Raw genomic sequence first — 20,855 nt, forward strand, 5'->3', positions numbered from 1 at the left:
AACTGGCTCTTATATAATTTTGAGAATGACCACAAGGAAGAGCTTCACTAACCCAAAGCTAGTTTTCCAGAGACTCGCTGACTGTCGCCCTCCACAGCCCCCTGCCTCCCGCCACTCCTCTGCTGCTCCACCAGCGTTTATCACAGGCTTAGCCCAGGCAAGGAAAAGCCCCACCTCCCTCCCTGCCAATCAATCGCCCCAGGCACCGCCCCTGTCCCCGAGCCCCGCCCCCAGTCACTGCCTCGAGACTGTCGCAGGCGGTTAGGTCCTTCCTCCGGGACCTTTCCTTCACTGGGCCGCCCACTATGACAATCACCTACAGCTGCATTGCTAACGGCCGAGCGATCCTAGCGGATCTGGCTTTGACAGGCGGCTCCTATCAGGTATTCCTAAGTCATCACCTCTGCCTTCCTGTGTTCTGCTTTTGAAAGGTGGTGCTGGCTAGGCTCGCCCCTCCGGACGCAGGGACGCGATGAGTTGGAACAGAGGCCTCTTCCTGGTACTTGGCGGAGTCAGCTAGGCGGTGAATCCCTGGCTGGAGCCCCTCGACCTCCAAAACAGCGGAGCCGCAAGTTCGCCGCCTAGTGGTTAGAGTTGGTCCTGCACGTGACCCATTTGGCGGTGATTAACAGCCAAATTCAATCCCAGAGACCCCCTTAAGGGTTTTCTCACCCCTGCGAAGAAATGACCGGTAGCTCAAGACACACTTATTAAGCATGTGTTAGTTGCGTGATCCCTGAAAGGGTGGGGAATGCAGCAATAAAGAGAAGACAACACCTGGAGTTGTCACTTGATGAGCTCGTCCTTTTATGTCCAAGGACTGTATATAGGTGTCCTACAGTGTTAAATATATTTCAGTGACTGCTCCTATAACACTCAGGATGGGTAGCTGCTTACTGATCACAGAAGAGGAAATTTTAGGGTGCTTTGCACAGGAAAGGGAAATAGTGCCTTCGTGCAGAGGAAACAGCCGACCTAAAGAACCTCAGAGCTAGCACACAGGGTCCTAGTATAGTATATAGGGGCTAAAGATGAAGTCAGAAAAGCAGGAATAGGATAGTTAATGAAGCATCCTATTTTGTTTTCTTATCCTAGAGAAACTGGGAAGCAATTAAATATAAATAAAGGATTAGCATGATCATCTTCTGGTAAATTTGGTCCGGTTACAATCCAGAAGGTGGATTGGAGGAGAGACCCAGTTAGGGTGGTACTGTTATAGTTTATGTAGAAGATCTAAGGGCCTGAGCTAAGTCAATGACAGTACAGATAGAAAGGAGGGGGAAGATCCAAAAACAAGACTTTGTAAAACTAATCCTTGGGAATTTGTGACAGAGTTATGCCTAGGATTATTCTTATTTTTCCCCCAGTTCTATTGAGATAGAATTGACATATAACATTGTGTAAGTTTAAGGTGTGCAAAGTGATGATTTGGCACTTTTTTCCTTGGATGTGAAAGTAGAAAATACAGATGAACAGGACTGTGGGGGAATCAATGCAGGGGAGGAGAGTATGGTTGAGGACAGGTTGAATTTTGTTGTCTGTTGAAAATAGCAAATCTATTTGTGTATTTATTCTCCTGTCTATTCCCAAAAGCTTTAAGTGATCAAAGTGTTCAATAGGTAGCACTCAGAGGGTCAGGGCTAACAGTCGAATATAGTGGAAGTGGGTAAGATTGCTGGAGAAAAGTGTAGGGAGTGAAAAGAAAGGAGGACCAAAGGCAGAACACTGTTTAAGAACAGAATAGATAGGTGAGTCAATGACATGAGCAGTGAGAGCAGTGGTGTCCTGACCAAATGAGAGCAGTGGTGTCCTGAAAGCCAAAAAAAGAAAATTACATGAATGTTTCATGCCCCAGAGAATTTGAACAAGATCTAAAAGGTGTTTACTGGACTCAAGAGTTATATGATTGGTGACCTTACAGTTAGCAGTTTGTAGAAGTGGTAGAGGCAGAAGCCAGATTGCTTTAAGCCAGGTGAATGGGAGATGAGGAAGTAAGGAGAGTGAAGTTAGATCATTCTTTCAAGAATTTAGAAAGGGAATGAGATACAGTGAAAGTTAGAAGAAGCATGGCCCAGAAAGGGGCCTCATTTTTTAGTACAGAGGAAACTTTTACATGTATGTATGCTAATGGGAAGAGTTGGAGATATAAGAGAGGAGGGAGCTGTTGGTAGAGCAAGACCTGAAGAAGCAAAAAGGAATGGAATCCAATGTGGCAATAGGTATGTGAGCCTTGGATTCAAGGAATGGCCTCTTTCTCTTGCGGAACTGAGGGGTGTGGATATAGACACACAGAACTTGGTCTTTTTGGGGGGCTCTCCTCTTCCCCAACCCTTCAAATGCTATTTTCCCCAGAATACTACCTTCAGTCCTCTTTTAACTGGACACATTCGTTCACAACCATGGCACCTTTACTTTGATCACTGTCAAATCCACTTCCAAAGTAATTTGTCTCCATGGTTAGATTGCCTAATAGAAGAACTAAATTAGTTCTTTCCTAACTTATTCCTCCTTGCATTTTTCTAATCTTTCTGAGTAGCTCTACTGAGGCATTCAAGGTGGAAACTGGGAGTCACCTTCAATTTTTCTTTCTTTACCTTTGCATTGGTTTTCTGTCACCAAGTTCTGTTAGTTCTATCTCCTGAGCATGTCTTGAATCCATTTCCTTGTTTCTGAACCATGTCAACAAATAGGCCCTCATTCATGTCACCAAGGGTTACTGAAAGTGCCTCCTAACTGATCTGTCCCAGATTTCAGCCTTATTCCTCTCAAAACCAACCTCCATACTGCTGCTCAAGTGGTTGTTCCTAAAAGCAAATGTGATCATGTCACTCCCCTGCTTAAAATCATTTGGTGGTACCTACTTACATACAGAATAAAGCCCATACTACTTAGCCTGGCATTCAAGGCCCTCCCTGGTAGGGCTTTTCAATGATTATCTCCTCTTGTCCCACATATCTTTGTGCTCCAGCTATCCTGACCTTCATACTCTTCTACAGTCTCACCGGCGTCTCCCTCTAATCTCTTCCCTCTCTCCAGAACCCTCTTGTCTCCATTTTTTAAGTGCAGTATACACTCTTCTGCATTTTGAGACTTTTCTCATTTCCTCCTGAAGCCTTCTCTATGCCCAGGCTAATTTACACTCCTTTATCAAACTACTTACCAGGCTGATATAGAATCTTCTTTTACTAGTCTCTGCTGTCAGACTCCTTCAGAGCAGGGACTGTCTTCCTCTCTGTCTTTATATAGTAGGCCCTCAATAAATGTTCAATTAATTAAGAAAGGAGAAAAACAGAAAGTTGAAGGAGTTTACAAGCCCCATGGCCACTCTTTAAGAACCATGCAGGGAGGTGAGGAAGCATAAGGGGGTGGAGCAGCATGCATTTGGAGGAAAGGATTAAAGGTTTAGAATGACTGCTGTGTAAAAAGCTGACCAGGGAGAAGAAAAGTGAAGACAAGATGTTTTGTTTTTTATTTTTTTTAAGTTTTGAAAGTACTGTATTTCTTTTTTATAAATATACTTTATTGATTATGCTATTACAGTTATCCCATTTCCCCCCTTCACTCCCCTCCACGCTGCACACCCCCTCCCACCCACATCCCCCCTTTAGTTCATGTCCATGTGTCATACTTATAAGTCTTTAGCTTCTACATTTCCCATATTTTATACTATTCTTGCCCTCCCCCTGTGTATTTTCTACCTACCATCTATGCTACTTATTCTCTGTACCTTTTTCCCCTCTCTCCCCCTCCCACTCCCCTGTTGCTAACCCTCCATGTGATCTCTATTTCTGTGCTTCTGTTCCTGTTCAAGTGTTTGCTTAGTTTGTTTTTGTTTTTGTTTTAGGTGTGTTTGTTAATAATTGTGAGTTTGCTGTTATTTTACTATAAATGTTTTTTATCTTCTTTTTCTTAGATAAGTCCCTTTAACGTTTCATATAATAAGGACTTGGTGATGATGAACTCCTTTAACTTGACCTTATCTAGGAAGCACTTTATCTGCCCTTCCATTCTAAATGAAAGCTTTGCTGGATAGAGCAATCTTGGATGTAGGTCCTTACGTTTCATGACTTGGAATACTTCTTTCCAACCCCTTCTTGCCTGCAAGGTCTCTTCTGAGAAATCAGCCGACAGTCTGATGGGAACTCCTTTGTAGGTAACTGCCTCCTTATCTCTTGCTCCTTCTAGGATTCTCTCCTTCATTTTAATCTTGGCTAATGTAATTATGATGTGCCTTGGTGTGTTCCTCCTTGGGTCTCTGCTTGGAACTCTCTGAGCTTCTTGGACTTCCTGGAAGTCTATTTCCTTTGCCAGATTGGGGAAATTCTCATTTACTATTTGTTCAAATAAGTTTTCTACTTGTTGCTCTTCCTCTTCTCCTTCTGGGACCCCTATGATACAGGTGTTGGAATGTTTAAAGATGTCCTGGAGGTTCCTAAGCCTCTCCTCATTTTTTTTTGAATTCTTGTTTCTTCATTCTTTTCTTTTTGGATATTTCTTTCTTTCTTCTGGTCCACACTGTTGATTTCAGTCCCAGTTTCTTTCCCATCACTATTGGTTCCCTGTGCATTTTCCTTTATTTCACTTATCATAGCCTTCATTTTTCCATCTAATTTGCAACCAAATTCAACCAATTCTGTGAGCATCCTGATTACCAGTGCTCTAAAGTGTGCATCTGACAGGTTGACTATCTCTTCGTTGCTTAATCATATTTTTTCTGGAATTTTGTTGATCTGTTCTTTCATGTGGGCCATCTTTCTTTGTCTTGACGCACTTGTTATGTAGTGAGGGGCAGAGCCTCAGGTGTCCTCCAGGGTGGGGCAACCCACATGGCTGGGTTGTGACTCTGTATGTGGGGCAGGGGTCCAAGAGAGAACAACGGCACTTGCTCTGCTCTCTGCCAGATTTCAGTCATTTCCCCCACATCCCCCAAGCAAACTGGGCCCTTCTGATGATGATTTCTGAATGGGTGGGCTTGTGTAGGTTCTAGGACCCTGTGGGTCTGTCCAGTGAATTCTCCTGTGAGGCTGGGAGTTTCTCCTGCTGGCTCCTCAACCCCCACAGGTGTTTTCAATCAGTGGTTTGAAGCTTCATTTCCCCCTCACTGGGTCCCTGGGTTGCAAGGTCTGTCTCGTTCCCCAGTTTCACCTCGTTTATCTGCCTCAAATGTAGAACTGCCCGTCCACCAGCTGCCTTGTGCACCAGGCCCCTCCACTATTGCCACCTTGATGGGTCTACCTGCTGCCTCCTTGCGCACTGGGATCGACCAGCTGCCACTTTGCCTCAAGCACTCCCTGCCAGGCCACCCAACTCCGCCCCTCCTACTGGTCTGGATGAATGTTTCTTCTTTAACTCCTTAGTTATCAGACTTCCATACAGTTCAATTTTCAGTCATTACTGGTTGTGTTTTTGTTTCTAAATTTTTGTTGTCCATATTTTGGTTGTGCAAGGAGGCATAGTGTGTCTACCTACACCTCCATCTTGGCTGGAAGTCCTTGACAAGGTGTTTTAAAGGAGAGTTCTACCATGTATTTTCTCAGTGATAAATATTAACGTCACAAATATTTTATACTCATTAGAAAAGTATTAGTACCTACCAAAGCTTAATCATGAGATCAAATCAATTGCAATTATAGGGTCCTAAAGCTGGATGGGATCCTAGTGATCACTTTGTCCAATTCCTTTACTCTTCACACAAAGAAACAGACCCAGACAAGTCCCTTTCTTAAGTTCTATACCACTTTAATTCCAAAAACAGAACTAGAGCCCAGTTTGTCATTCCTCTACTGCCTCGTGTTGCCATTTGCTTTGTATCAAATTTTACTATTATTTCATTGATTATATACTCTAAATGAGACACATGGGGAAAACTAGGAAATTATGTTCCACTAATGATAATAAGTAACTGAAAGTTTATATATTTCCTTAATTTTTTGTGTTTCTTAAGAAATCCTTTCTTAGAGAATACTGCCTGGCTTTCTCAGGCAATGCCAAGAATTTCAAGCTTTACTCTCTACCATTAACAATAAGATTTAACTTCCCCCAAAGTTTTTATTTCAAGTGTCATTTTGTGAAAGTGGAAAAGTTAATTAAGAATGTAGCTATTCAAGTTTTCTTAGGTAACTTTCAGGTTCTTTTCACACATCTAAAGAAAAATAATGGGATTTGATGCAGTTAACTATATTTAAGGTATTCTGGATTGTTAACAGGTTATAAATTTTAATCAAAGAATGAGCCCTACAAAAAAACATGTATAAGAGATCTGAGCAATTATTTGTTTCATAGAAAGAGATCAGTGAATAAAATTTTTATCTTAAAAAAGACTTAAGGTATTCAGAGAATAAAGGCTGAATACTTTTAATTCATTAACATTTTTATTTATAGTTTCAGTGAAACTATAAAAGAGATTCACTAAAATTCACTAAAAGAGATCCACAATTCACTAAAAAGATATTTAATTAGATGGTGCTTCCCCTCCTTGAAGCCATATATAAGATGTGACTGGAAAAATAAGACTGATTATCTAGTACAACCCATATTTGTGTGCATGTGCACGCACACAAACAGAGTATATGTGTATTATGAGGTCTATATAGAAGGTATCCAGCCATGTTATGTTAAAAACAGAGACATTTATTGAAGAAGATACAAGACACAAGAAACACTGTACATAGGACAATGATGCCTCTGTCCCCTTAAAGTAGGCATCTTGGGACCTCACACAGTTCTCCCAATTGCCATCAGCTGCCCCATCAAATTTTCCTGAGTCTCATCAATAGTCTGAAAGCTATTCCTTTCCAAGATGATTTTAGTTTTGGGAAAAGCAAGAAGTTACAGGATGCCAAATCTGGGCTGTAAGGGTACTGAGTCACCTGGGTGATTTGATGTTTCGACAAAAAACTCTCCACAAGACATGATACATGAGCAGGCGAGTTGTCCTGATGAAGCTGCCAGTCACCCATTGCCCACAGCTGTGGCCTTCTGGATCATATGAATAGTTTCCATGGAGGAATGTTCAAGTTTAAAGCAAAATCTGATGCAGATTTGTTGCTCTACTTAGTCACTTTGACTGTGATGGCCACATAGTACACATGCTCACTCAATGGTGTCTGCCTCCTCCACTGACCAGTAGTGAAGTTGTTATTGTTCACGCATGCACATTCCAGCCCACTCTCCTTGGCTACCAGGTTACATTGATGTCCTGCAAACTGTTCTCATTATATTAACAATGGCTGGACTTTTTCTGGACAGGCGTCATATTCATGTAATTTTAATATTTTCCTTCAGATTTACATGACTGAATATTCATATGAGTATTTCACAATAACTTGCCTCTTACCATGAATTATAAATAACCACTAATAAGTTCTCCTAATAAATAGTAGTCCCTGAATAAACTGATCAGAACATAAGTAAATTTAGGAGAGGAATAATGAAAAGTACTTCAATCTTCTATAAGGTAAATGCTGACAATTTATTTTTAGGAAACAGCAGCAACAGTGCTTAGACTAGTGCTACTTAGAGCTGAACCAAAGACCACAATTCAAATGGGAAGGTAAGGTACATTCTAATAAAACTCTACTTTTTAACAATCATCAGCTAATAATTCCAATAATAATGACATGATGACAAAATATATTAGTTGCACATACTCTTGATTTAACCTTTAATAAGGAGAACATCTAAAAGAGAGGACCCCCAAAAAACCCAGAATTATATTCTGGAGGGTGGGCCCCTTGTAGCATAGGTTTCCCCCACTAGATGAGTGTTCTAGGAACCCCCTGTATCAGTGTACCAGCTGGTGTTGTTGTGGGAGGTTGCATTCGGGTTCAGTGAATTTTTTTTTTTGAAGACTCAACGCTTTGCCCATATCATGATGGGTGATTTACAAGCATACCTGCCCACACCCTGCTAAGTGTTCAATAGTTTTTGACCAAAAAACAGCTTGACCCTTGGCACCACCCTGCCCATTCACTTGCTATTGCCCTGAGATACTTTTTTTGTTTTCCCTGATGAAAAATTCCTCAAAGGGAAACTTTTTGCCAATGTGGAAGAGGTGAAACAAAAAAACAGCAGAAGCACTAAAAGCCATCAAAATCGACAAGTTCAAAAACTGTTTTGAGCCGTGGTAAAAAGTCTCAATAGGTGTATTGCATCAAATGGAGATTATTTTGAAGGTGACTTTGAAGGTGACTGAAGGTGACTTTGAAGTTTAAACATGTAAGAATATGCAGTTTTTTATAAATAAATTTAATTTTGGGGGGTACCCCCTCGTATATACCTTGTAAAAGTATGAAATCATGAATGTGAATGATAAACACCAAATTCAAGAAAATGCTAACATCTGCAAAGTGAAGGGAAAAAATGAAATTGAGGAAGGGGATATAGGGGACAATAACTATATCTGTAACATTTTAACTAAATTGATGGGCCTACAAGTGTTCCTGTTCTTATTCTCTATACTTTTTTGGTATACCCTATATTTTATTAATTAAAAAAGGCAATTTCCATTTGAAAATATCTTCAGTAAAACCACTAAAAAAATAAAATAAAACAAAAACTAAAACCAAGTTTATTGATACAGAGAACAGATTAGTGGTTGTCAGATGTATGGGTTGGTGGGGGTTGGGGTGGAGAAATGGGTAAAAGGGGTCAAAAGATTTTTTAAAATAAGAAAAAGCAAATATCAAGTAAATATATTGCTTTATGAAGTTGTATAAGTCACCTCCCCTACCAAGTGCAATTGCCACCTGAACCAAAAAAAATAGAATACTACTTAATACCCCCAAAACACCCACCATATGTCTGGTCCATTCACAGCTTTCTCCACCTTCCCCAGATCAAACACCATTCCAACTTCCATAGCAGTCACTTACTCACTCCATTGCCTCAGCAGCAAAATATATATCTCATATATTAGAGCCTAGTACTGCCCATTTGTTATTTGGTGTTATTTAAATATCTTTAATCCACATATTCTCCCTCCATTCCTGTCCTTCTCTTACAATTTATTGTTGAGGAACCTATAGAGTTACTCACAGTCTAAGTTTGCTGATTGCATACTGAAAATGCAGTTCATCGTGTTCCAAACAGCTGGATCAAGAGGCTTGATCCTTTTGGCAAGACTATAGGAGTTTTTTCATCAGATGGCACATAATGTCTGCATATACCTCCTTTTGACATGCTATCAGCCCTTGATATTCATTGCCTATACCCTAGAGCCATTAATATATTGGGATTTGCAAAATGGTGATATTCTAGCTTTGTTCCCACTTATTAGCAGGATGATTTAAAAAAAAAAGACATTTTCCTCATCTACAGTATGCTCACCTATATAGTATTGTACATTCTAATTTGAATTTTTTGAGGACCTCTTCCCTGAACTCCAAACTCATATATCCAGCTGCCCATTCCACATGTCTGTTGAATGTCTGATAGGCATCTCAAACTTAAGTCTAAAACCAACCATCCTCCTGCAGTCTTCCACACATCAACTTTCCAGTTCTTCAGGCTTGAAACCTTTATGATCCTTGACTTTTCTCTCTTTTCCGACCAAATCCAACCCTTCAGCAAATCCTGTTGCCTTTACCTTCCAAATATATCCAGAATCTGACAATTTCCACCAATACCATAAGAACCCCATTACCATCATTTCTTGCTTGGGTTACTCGTTATAAAGTTAGCTTCATTTTTTTGTTGTTGTTTTGTTTTTTACTTTTAAAGATTGTATTCAAAATTTAATTCAATAACATTTTCTAATTATGCAAAGTTATATGGTTCCAAAGTCAAATCTACAAAACACATTCCTTTAAGAAGTCTAATTTTCATTCTTTTGCTATCCACACTGCACTCCTTCTACCTCTTATATAGGTTATCATTTTGGTAGGCTTTTAGTTTATCATTTTCTTTCCTTTTTTCTATAAGAGACACACATATATATTTGTACTTCCCTTGATCATATATGAGAATGATAGATAAATGGTTGTACATCATACATACTCTCTCTCCTTTGCTTTTGTCAGTTAACAATATACCCTAGACATCAAATATTCATGTTTTTAACATTTAAAGATGGTTTTTGAATGTTACTAATAACATACTTAGCAAAATTTAAAATATCTCCTTTCATATCCATCATCAATTTACTTCAAATCACATATATAACTTTGATAGAGATGGTAGAATTAGCAATTTTTTCAGCAAAGACTTCTCCCAGCTTAGAAATAAAAATATTTTCCAAGTGGGGATTTTGTGTATTAGTCAATATCATCATTAAAAATATTTATAGTATATTGTATTCACGATACCTTATGAAGGTATTTATATTGAAGTAATATAATTTTCTGCCTCTAGGTTAAATTTTCTGTGTGTTTCTGAGTTTCTCATTCTCATGTATATCCACATTAGCATTTGACCAGGTCTGTTATCTGTTAACTATTTGGAAAAAAAAGTGTTCAAAACAACTAAATTAAAGCCTAGGCAGCAATCAACTATTTTTGTTGCCATTTCCCTAAAGTTTCTGGATTGTCAGGCAATAAAAATGTAGGCACTTTCCAAGAGTCTTCTAGCCTCTTAATATGTGACTCTGAGAAGGCACAAAAGGTCTAGAAGTGGGAGTGGTCAGGATAAGCATACTAGAGGGAAGTTTAATTTCTTTTCCTCAACTTGTCATATTCCCCAATATATTTGGTATGTATTGGCAGTTTACAACATTTAAATTCTAATCTATCATGATAGAAAGCCAAGAAGTGCCAAAATTGGATATATCTACCTAAAAATATAGGGACAGTAAAAATCAGTGAACATAGAATTTTCTATATGATCAGAATCTTGATTCAAGCATGGAATATGATTATATTTGATTTGAGTTTTAGAGTTTTCTATATCTATATGATATTATGAGTTTTCTCTTTATCATAATTTATTATTTATATAATTTATTTTAAATACTATTCAAATTTTCTATTTTTATTTAACACAATTTAAGTTTTCAAATATATGAAAAACATTCTAATTATTCTGATTATAAAATTTAACTATGTAGCTTTTATACTGTTAATGGGAGCTTGAAGACAAAATAAAATTTGCTGCATAGGTACTTAATTTCTTTAATATTATCATGTAAATGAATGTATTCTTTTCAAAGCTTTGTCTATCATAGTCTCTTTATTGATGGAATCATTTACCTATGTGCCTCAGACAATGCATTGGATAGTGTAACACCATCTGCATTTCTTAAAAATGTAAGTAATTTCTTATATTACTTTAAAGACCTTTTCAGTATCTGAAATTATGAAGTCTCTATTTTAGTTTATTAGTGATAATGTCACCAAACAAAAAGATCATTCATCTGTCTATAAAGCATAGCCATTAATGACCTTCAGAGATTTCATACACTCATCCCTCATTTGTCTCCTGCTTCCATACTTCCCCCAGCTCTGAAGAAGGTCTGTAAAGACAATACACTCAGACCTATTAGAATCTCTCTGTATATTTATTTTCTTCTTTCAAAGTAAGAAAGAAATGAAGCTTTACTAATATTTAAAATATTTTCTTTAAAAATGTTTTTAAATAAAGACCTTATTTATTAATTTCTTGAGAAAAGGGAAGGGAAGGAGGAAGAGAGGGAGAAAAACATCAGTCAGTTGTGGGAACGGGCCTGACTCACAACCCAGGCATGTGCCCTGACTGGGAATCGAATCAGTGACCTTTCAGTTTGCCAGCCAATGCTCAACCCATGGAGTCACACCAGCCAGGGCTTAAAATACTTTTTCAATAGCATATGTATTTAATTTACAAATAATTATATATAACACTTCTGGAAGAAAACATTAATTAATTATGAGTTAAATGAAAGAATTTTGTAAATCAAGACAAACTATCTTTAGGGAAAGTTTTCCCTGAAAATTAACAGCAAATATAAAATATGGTAAAAAGAGGACTTATGTATATGAGGTCTGTCCAGAAAAAGTCCAGCCATTGTTAATATAATGAGAACAGTTTGCAGGACATCAATGTAACCTGGTAGCCAAGGAGAGTGGGCTGGAATGTGCATGCGTGAACAATAACAACTTCACTACTGGTCAGTGGAGGAGGCAGACACCATTGAGTGAGCATGTGTACTATGTGGCCATCACAGTCAAAGTGACTAAGTAGAGCAACAAATCTGCATCAGATTTTGCTTTAAACTTGAACATTCCTCCATGGAAACTATTCATATGATCCAGAAGGCCACAGCTGTGGGCAATGGGTGACTGGCAGCTTCATCAGGACAACTCGCCTGCTCATGTATCATGTCTTGTGGAGAGTTTTTTTGTCGAAACATCAAATCACCCAGGTGACTCAGTACCCTTACAGCCCAGATTTGGCATCCTGTAACTTCTTGCTTTTCCCAAAACTAAAATCATCTTGGAAAGGAATAGCTTTCAGACTAATGATGAGACTCAGGAAAATTTGATGGGGCAGCTGATGGCAATTGGGAGAACTGTGTGAGGTGTGAGGTCCCAAGATGCCTACTTGAAGGGGACAGAGGCATCATTGTCCTATGTACAGTGTTTCTTGTGTCTTGTATCTTCTTCAATAAATGTCTCTGTTTTTAACATAACATGGCTGAACACCTTCTGGACAGGCCTCGTATGTACTTATGTGGATACGTAAGACTTCATAAATTTCTTAAAGGGTTATCAACCTTCTCAATAGCTATCACCTGTTGCTCACTATCACCCAGAGTTTGATCTCCAACTAGAATAAGACTTTGTGTAAGTCAGCCTCAGTAACATACAAGGGCTAAACCATTGTTCTGGTGACTTTATGGTCCACATAGTATGTTTTTTTATTTTTTAAAGTAAATATTACTAATATTCCATTTTATTTTTAAATATGTGATTCAGGATCAATATTTTAATAAAATACTAATGGAAAAATCAGTCAGCTCTAAAATAATTACTAAATGTCATTCTTCAGTCAAGTCACATTCATGAATCATACATATATTTTATTTGTGTTGTGTACCAACTTGCTTTAATGTAGCTCAAACTGTAACTATATTCAGAATCAAAAGTTATTAGGCCTAATATTGTCACTCTACAGTGAGTGACAGTTATGCCTAGACAATTCTTAGAGTTGATGCTAAACACTATAAGCCATTTAATTGACTATAATTTTTTCTCTATTCTATTATGACAAAACATCCCAATTTTACTGCCTTTCCACAATCAGATGACACAAGATTGCTAAATATAATTTTTACCACTACCTCTGGGAAATACAACACTTAGTACAAACTGTCAAAATTTTTTCTTGAAATCTTGCAATATCTTATAATAATTCTACAGGGTTTGAAAGATGGTATCATGACATATAGCTGGGATTGTTTTATTGTCATTGAATGGCTTTTGAGGGTAGGATCAGGAAAGGAAAATAAGTGCTTATTTGGAAAATATCATAGACTCCCATGTTCCCTTGTTTGCCAGAGGTGAATATCTCCTCTTTCTGTCAAGTCTTCAGATAAACCAAAGAATTAAGGAAGCATATGTGATCTCACAGTATGAGGTTGTAACCTATATTACAGCAGTGGAGAAGGCTGGACAGCAGTTTTCATAAATACTGCATCTTTAAATAGAAAGGACACTCTGCCACCAAAAATCTTGAAATGTCCTGGTTTCTTTTATTTCAGGTCTCTGCCAGACTTGGCTTTGAATAAACATTAACTTGTAATTACCCATTCAAAATTATTTATATAGTTTAAATATTTCCATTTTCACTTCCCCAGGTTAGCGATATTTTTCTGAGAAATCCTTTGATGTCACAAGAACATTTTTCTCCTTCAAATGCAGTTGCTGCTGATTTTCAGCAAGTATTAGGGAAGTATATGGTATGTGATTCCAACTGTATTCCTAAACATCATTAGCATTGTAGCTGTCAAATCAGTTTGGACTTTTGGGTTAAGGGCTATAAGATGAATGAGAACTGAGACTTCTATCTTTATATAATAAGTAATGATATCCATGATATATTGATAAGTTAATAAAGCAAGATAAAGTATGTATGGTATACTATTACTTATTTACATATGTAATCTTTTAAGGAAGAGGGAATAAATGCAAATATATGTATTTGTTTGCTTATAGTATAAAAAATAAGGGGGCTAAAAGGGTACAAGGAAGGATAAACCAAAACCATTCCAATGGTTGCATATGGTAAGGATGGGAGGATAGGAAAAGAAACTAGACCTCTTTGAATGAAACTTGCTTTACAAATTTGACTTTGTAACCATGTATATATATTACATAATTTAAAAATACTATTAAAGCAAGTATTTAAAAGGTATCTCCTGTTAAATGAAGTAAGACAGTCACAAGAGGACAAAAATGTGATTCCACTTGTATGAGCTACCTAGAGTAGGTCAGATTTATATAGACAGCAAGTAGAATGATGACTGCCAGAGCCTGGAAGGAGGAGAGGAAGAAGAGTTATTATTTAATGGGTACCAAGTTACAGTTAGGGAAAATGAAAAATTTCTGGAGATAGTTGGTGATAATAATTGTATAACAATGTAGATATAGTTGATACCACTGAACTATATAGTACAAAAATTACTGAAATCAGAAATTTTATGTTATGTATATTTTAATATAATAAAAAATGTTTAATTTTAAAAAGTAATATCTAAAACTCAAAGCAAAAAATAATATAATAATAATCCTCTGGTCAAGATGGAGGTATAAGTAGACATGCTTTGTCTCCTTGTGCAACCATAGAAAGAATTACAACCATATCTCAAAGCTAACAGCACCCAGAATCATCAGAATATCAAGCTGTATTGAAGTCCAACAACCAAGGATTTAAAGAATACACATTCAGGGGAGCTTCCAGTCAAGATGGTGGTGTAGGCAGACATGGTTCACTTCTTTGCACAACCACATCAAAATCACAACTAAAATATAGAAAACCCATTACTCAAAACCATCAGAAATTGAGTTGAATGGAAGTCTGACAACTCCAGAATTAAAGAACCACATCCATCGAGACTGGTAGGAGGGGCACAGACACAGAACATGCTGGTCCCACATCCATGTTTGGTGGATAAAAATTCGATAGGGATATTTCAGTAGCGAACAGGCCCAGCACCATACCAGGGCCCCCAGCCCAGGGCTCTAGTGGCAAGAAGGTAAGTCCCCACAACTTCTGGCTGCAAAAACCAGCAAGGATTGAATTGGTGGAAGAAACTTCTGGAGCCCCAAGAAGTTCCCGTTAAAGAATCCACATACTGGACTTCCGGCCAAGATGGAGGCATAGGTGGATGCATCATACCTCCATGCACAACCAAAATAGGGACAACAACAATTTAGAAACAGAATAACATCCAGAAATGACAGAAAATTGACCTGAATGGAAGTCGGACAACCAAGAAGTTGAATTAGACCCGTGCATCCAGACCAGTAGGAGAGGTGGAGATGAGCAGCCAGGCACGGGTCATGGCTCAGAGAGCAGAGAGTGGTGGGACCAGGTGCATAAGGCATCCGGGGGTGCATAAGGCATCTGGGGCATGCAAGACCACAGCTGGCAGACCCCGGCCCAGGGGTGGCAACCAGCAACCAGCAGACCCAGTGAGGCAGCGATTATAAAGCAAGGCAGTACACACAATTCAGGATCACAGTACTGGGAAATAAAGCCTCGGGACACTGATTGAGCTCACTTGTGGGAGTTGAGGCACATGGAGAGACACCCAGACTCACAGGGAAGGTCCTTGGAGGGTCTCACAGTGTGCAAAAGGTCACCCACATGGGAATTGGCACCAGAAAGGCCCAGTTTGCTTGGGAGAAGCAGCAGAGGGGACTGAGGTCCCACGGAGAATGGAACACCGCCATTGTTCCCTCTCAACTCCGCCTCCACATACGTCACAACCCAGCAACTGGGGTGCCCTGCCCTGGTGAACACCTAAGGCTCCACCCCTTACTGTAACAGGTGTGACCAGACCAAAAAAAAGACAGAGAGAGATAGCTCAAACAGAAGAACAAATCAAAGCCCCAGAACCCATCATTTTAAGTGACCAAGAGATACCCAACCCATCAGATGCACAGTTCAAAACACTGGTGACCAGGATGCTCACAGACTTGGTTGATTTTGGTCACAAAGTAAATGAACAAATGCAAGCTACAATAAGAGAAATGAAGGAAAATGCATAGTAAACCAATAGTGATGGGAAGGAAACTGGGACTCAAAACAATAGCATGGACCACAAGGAAGAAAGAAACAACCAGACAAGAAAGAATGGAGAAATAAGAATTCAAAAAAATGAGGAGAAGCTTAGGAACCTCCAGGACATCTTTCCAACATCTGAATTATAGGGGTATTAGAAGGAGAAGAGGAAGAGCCAGAAATTGAAAAATTATTTGAACAAATAATAAAGGAGAACTTCCCCATTCTGGCAAAGGAAATAGACTTCCAGGAAGTCCAGGAAGCTCAGAGAGTCCCAAAGTAGTTGGACTCAAGAAAGAACACAACAAGGCACATCATAATTACATTAGCCAAGTTAAAAATGAAGGAGAGGATCCTAGAAGCAGCAAGAGATAAGGAGACAGTAACGTACAACGGAGTTTCCATCAGACTGTCAGTTGATTTCTCAAAAGAGACCTTGCAGGCAAGAAGGGGCTGGAAAGAAGTATTCCAAGTCATGAAAGACAAGGACCTACATCCAAGATTGCTCTGTCCAGCAAAACTTTCATTTAGAATGGAAGGGCAGATAAAGTGCTTCTCAGATAAGATCAAGTTAAAGGAGTTCATCATCACCAAGCCCTTATTATATGAAATGTGAAAGGGACTTATCTAAGAAAAAGAAGATAAAAAACATTTATAGTAAAATGACAGCAAACTCACAATTATTAACAAACACACTTAAAACAAAACCAAAAGAAACTAAGCAAACAACTTGAACAGGAACAGAAGCACAGAAATGGAGATCACATGGAGAGTTAGCAACAGGGGAGTGGGAGGGGAAGAGAGGGGGAAAAGGTACAGAGAATAAGTAGCATAGATAGTAGGTAGAAAATAGACAGGGGGAGGGCAAAAATAGTATGGGAAATGTAGAAGCTAAAGAACTTATGACACATGGACATGAACTAAAAGGGGGGTATGTGGGTGGGAGAGGGTATACAGGATGGAGGGGAGTGAAGGGGGAAATTGGACAACTCTAATAGCATAATCAATAAAATATATTTTAAAAAAAGAATACACATATAGACTCACTTACTTAGACTCACTCCCTCTGAGCTCCAACACTGTGGTGGCTGCTTGAAGAGCACTAGAAGCATACTGAAAAAGGCTGAAGTGTCAGGGCAAGCAGAAGCCATTGTCCCTTATCTGAGCCTTCCCCATGGAAAGGCTCAGAGCCTTGGAGCTGGCAGGCTGGTGCCATATTTGAGACTCTATCAAACTAACTAACACTGTTTGACCTCCTTAGAGATTCCCAGAGACTCTACCCCACCCAATTTGGGGGCTACCCAAACTGCTTTTCCATATTAATGGTGAGTCTTCATTCATGCTTCACAACTTCCTAAATCCTGTCAAACAAGCATCAGCAGCCAGATTAGCTTCACAGATTGGCTTCACTTCGGAATCTCCCAGCCCAGCACAAGTAGTAGCCATCTCAGATTGCTTTATAGCTCAGGAAGGACAGCCCCATGCAAAACACAGGCAGGGGCTGACCTTGGCCTGCACCACCCAGAAAACCCCAGGGCCAGTGCACCCAGTGGACAGCTACAGACAATTTCAGAGCTCTGCCACTCTGTCCCTGCAAAGCTGATCCTGTACAGAGGGTGGATGTTGGTGGCAAGTGTTCACAGCCATATTTGCAGCTAACTGGCCTGGGTAAATCCCTTCCATTGATCTGCCACAGCAACCAAGGCTCAACTATAAGAGGAGGATGTATTCAGCCCACAGGAAGGGCATACCTCGAATACCCAGAATGGGTGATAGAGGAGACTGTGCCACTGAACCGTATAGGACACCTACTACATTAGACCACACTACCAAGATATGGAGTCAAAGCAACTCTACTTAGTACATAGAGACAAATACAGGCTGTCAAAATGAAGAGACAAAGAAACGTGGCCCAAATGAAAGTACAGATCAAAACTCCAGAAAAACATCATGGCATCATTGAAGAAACAACTGTAGCAGAAATGCAGACAATACAGAAACTGTTGGTTTTGCAAAATGACCCACCTCCTGGGATGACTTTAAATGAAAAGAGTGTGCAAAATTCAATAGCACAGTGAATTGTAGACATGGAAGGTGCACCATGTACATTATATGAAGGGGGAAAAATTCAACTTCTACTTAAGTCTAATAATCAATATTCTTTTGACTCTCCTCAGGTCATGTTTACAGGTTAAAATATTCCCATCCATCCTCATGTTTGTAGCAATGGTCACATCTGTTCACCCATTCTAACAGAAGAGTGGTCCCCAGCACAGTCAGTGCAGTTTGTCTTAGCATTATTAGCATGCTTTCCAGCTGCAAAGAAAAGAGATGACCACCAGATAATTCTTTTTGCTTGAACATGTAACAAGAATCCAAAGAAAACAAAATCATGGTATCATGATGATATGTGTTGATGCCACTATTACCATCCTCCTAGCAGAAGACAGTCCTACTGAGAAAATGAGCATTTTGATCATTCAGTCTTCGAACTTTAACCTTTGACTGAAAGTGACCTATAGGCAATAAAGACTACTTCCTTTTACTCCATTTTTACTCGTGTGCATTCTGGGCACATGTTGATCGCTGGTTCAGTCCGGACAACTGACGTGCTTTTATTAGTCATATAGTATCAATGCAGGTATTAGGTAATGTCAAATATAATTCTGTTTTTATTTTTTTTTTAAGCTTTTGGAAAAGTTCCAGGTCCTCATGTATTGTGCAATAACAATGACTTCCTTGGCGGTTTGGGGATGTTCATTGCCAGCAATGGATGTAACAGACAAAATTTTCATTAACTCCTGACACCCAGTGATTAATGCATTATAGGTCTATGAAATGAATTTAACAGTTCTAGTGGGATTATAAATAAAGTGAGGGATCCAACATTACTTTGAAAGTCACCTCAACTTGTTTCTATTTGGATTCTATATGCTGTGATCCTAAGGTTAATGGCATGCATTAACCCACGCATCTTTAAAGAACTGTAATGAAAGATCACATTGCATATTTATCGAATTTTTTATATGTGCTGTCAAATTGTTTTGACATGGAAGGTTTTCAAGTAACATTGGCAGAGAGGTACAATATGTTAACCCTATGGTGAATATAAATTCATTTGTTGTATATAGTTCCTCAATCTGTGTAGTAACAGTATGAGTAATATAGGGTATGAATGGTTTAATCAAGGCTTTATTTTGGAAGTAAGATGGCAGTGATGATTAAACTGCTGCACTCCATAATTTGGGCTTCTTTATACATTAATGATTTTTCCAAGTAAAGTACCCTTTGTTACTTCACACTAGACATCAGCATGAGCCTACTGCCTAAACACTATTTCATTTATTTATATTTGGAAAATCCATAAACATTTTTGTTTGCAAGTTTGTTTCTTTTGTTATGTTTTAAGTCAAGTTTAAATGTTACAATACTTTAATTAAAAAACTTTTATTGAGTTTTTTCTTGTAAATTTTCTTTACTTATAAGTATTATCTTGTTCCTTAATCCTGTGCCCTAAAATAAGAAATACATTTTTGACAGAGGCTTAATGTTTAAAAAAAATAAACAGCTCCAGAAAAAGAGCTAAATGAATTGGAGATAAGCAATCTATCAGATCAAAAGTTCAAAACACTGGTTATATGGATGCTGAAGGAACTTAGTGAGGACCTTAACAGCATAAAAAAATACCCAGTCAGAAATGAAGGATATACTAATTGAAATAAAGAACAATTTACAGGGAAACAACAGTAGAATGGATGACGCTCAGAATCAATCTTCTCATTTGAAACATAAGGAAAAAAAAAACAACAACAACAACTGATCAGAACAAGAAGAAAAAAGAATCCAAAAAAAATGACGCTACTATAAGCAGCCTCTGGGACAACATCAAGAGGTCCAACATTTTCATCATAGGGGTGCCAAAAGAAGAGAAAGAGAAAGACATTAGAAATCCATTTGAAAAAAATGAAAGAAAACTTTCCTAATTAGGTGAAGGAAATAAACATGCAAGCCCAGGAAAAGAGTCCCAATCAAGTTGAACCCAAGGAGGAACACACCAAGACGCATCATAATGAAAATGTGAAAGGTTAAAGATAAAGAGAGAATCTTACAAGCAGCAAATGAAAAACAGAGAATTATCTACAGGAGTATTCTACAGGAAAGTTCTCATAAGACTATCAGCTGATTTCTCAAAAGAAACTTTGCAGGCAAGAAGGGATTGGCAAGAAGTATGCAAAATGATGAAAACCATGGACCTACAACCTAGATTACTCTATCCAGCAAAGCTATCATTTAGAATGGCAGGGCAGATAAAATGCTTCCCAGACAAGGTAAAGCTAGAGGAATCCATCATCACCAAGCCATTATTACATGAAACTTTAAAGGGACTTATTTAAGAAAAAGAAGATCAAAACTATGAACATTAAAATGACAACAAACTCACAGCTATCAACAACTGAATCTAAAAAACAAAAACAAACTAAGCAAATAACCAAAATCATAGAGATGGAGATCATTTGGAGGGTTATCAGCTGGGAGGCAGAATGGAGAGAAAGGAAGAAATGGTGCACAGAGCAAGAAGCATAATTAGGAGGAACAAAATAGATAGGGGGATGTTAAGAATAGTATAGAAAAGGGAGAAGCCGAAGAACTTACATGCA

General features: G+C 38.5%; 1 protein-coding gene and 1 pseudogene across 1 annotated transcript in view; both read left to right on the plus strand.

Moving 5' to 3' along the window:
* Nucleotides 1-305: 305 nt before the first annotated feature.
* LOC123806920 (vesicle-associated membrane protein 714-like) overlaps nt 306-20,855 on the plus strand; it is a 45,305-nt gene continuing 24,755 nt past the window's right edge. The window contains exons 1-4 of the mRNA XM_045820395.1: nt 306-383; nt 7,482-7,552; nt 11,144-11,240; nt 13,769-13,870. Of these exons, the coding sequence (XP_045676351.1) occupies nt 306-383; nt 7,482-7,552; nt 11,144-11,240; nt 13,769-13,870 (348 nt within the window). The remainder of the gene's footprint in view (nt 384-7,481; nt 7,553-11,143; nt 11,241-13,768; nt 13,871-20,855) is intronic.
* LOC123806695 lies at nt 14,712-18,614 on the plus strand (annotated as a pseudogene).

Source organism: Phyllostomus hastatus, unplaced genomic scaffold (genome assembly GCF_019186645.2).
Source record: "Phyllostomus hastatus isolate PE091 unplaced genomic scaffold, TTU_PhHast_1.1 phas_scaffold_39, whole genome shotgun sequence".
Lineage (NCBI taxonomy): Eukaryota > Metazoa > Chordata > Mammalia > Chiroptera > Phyllostomidae > Phyllostomus > Phyllostomus hastatus.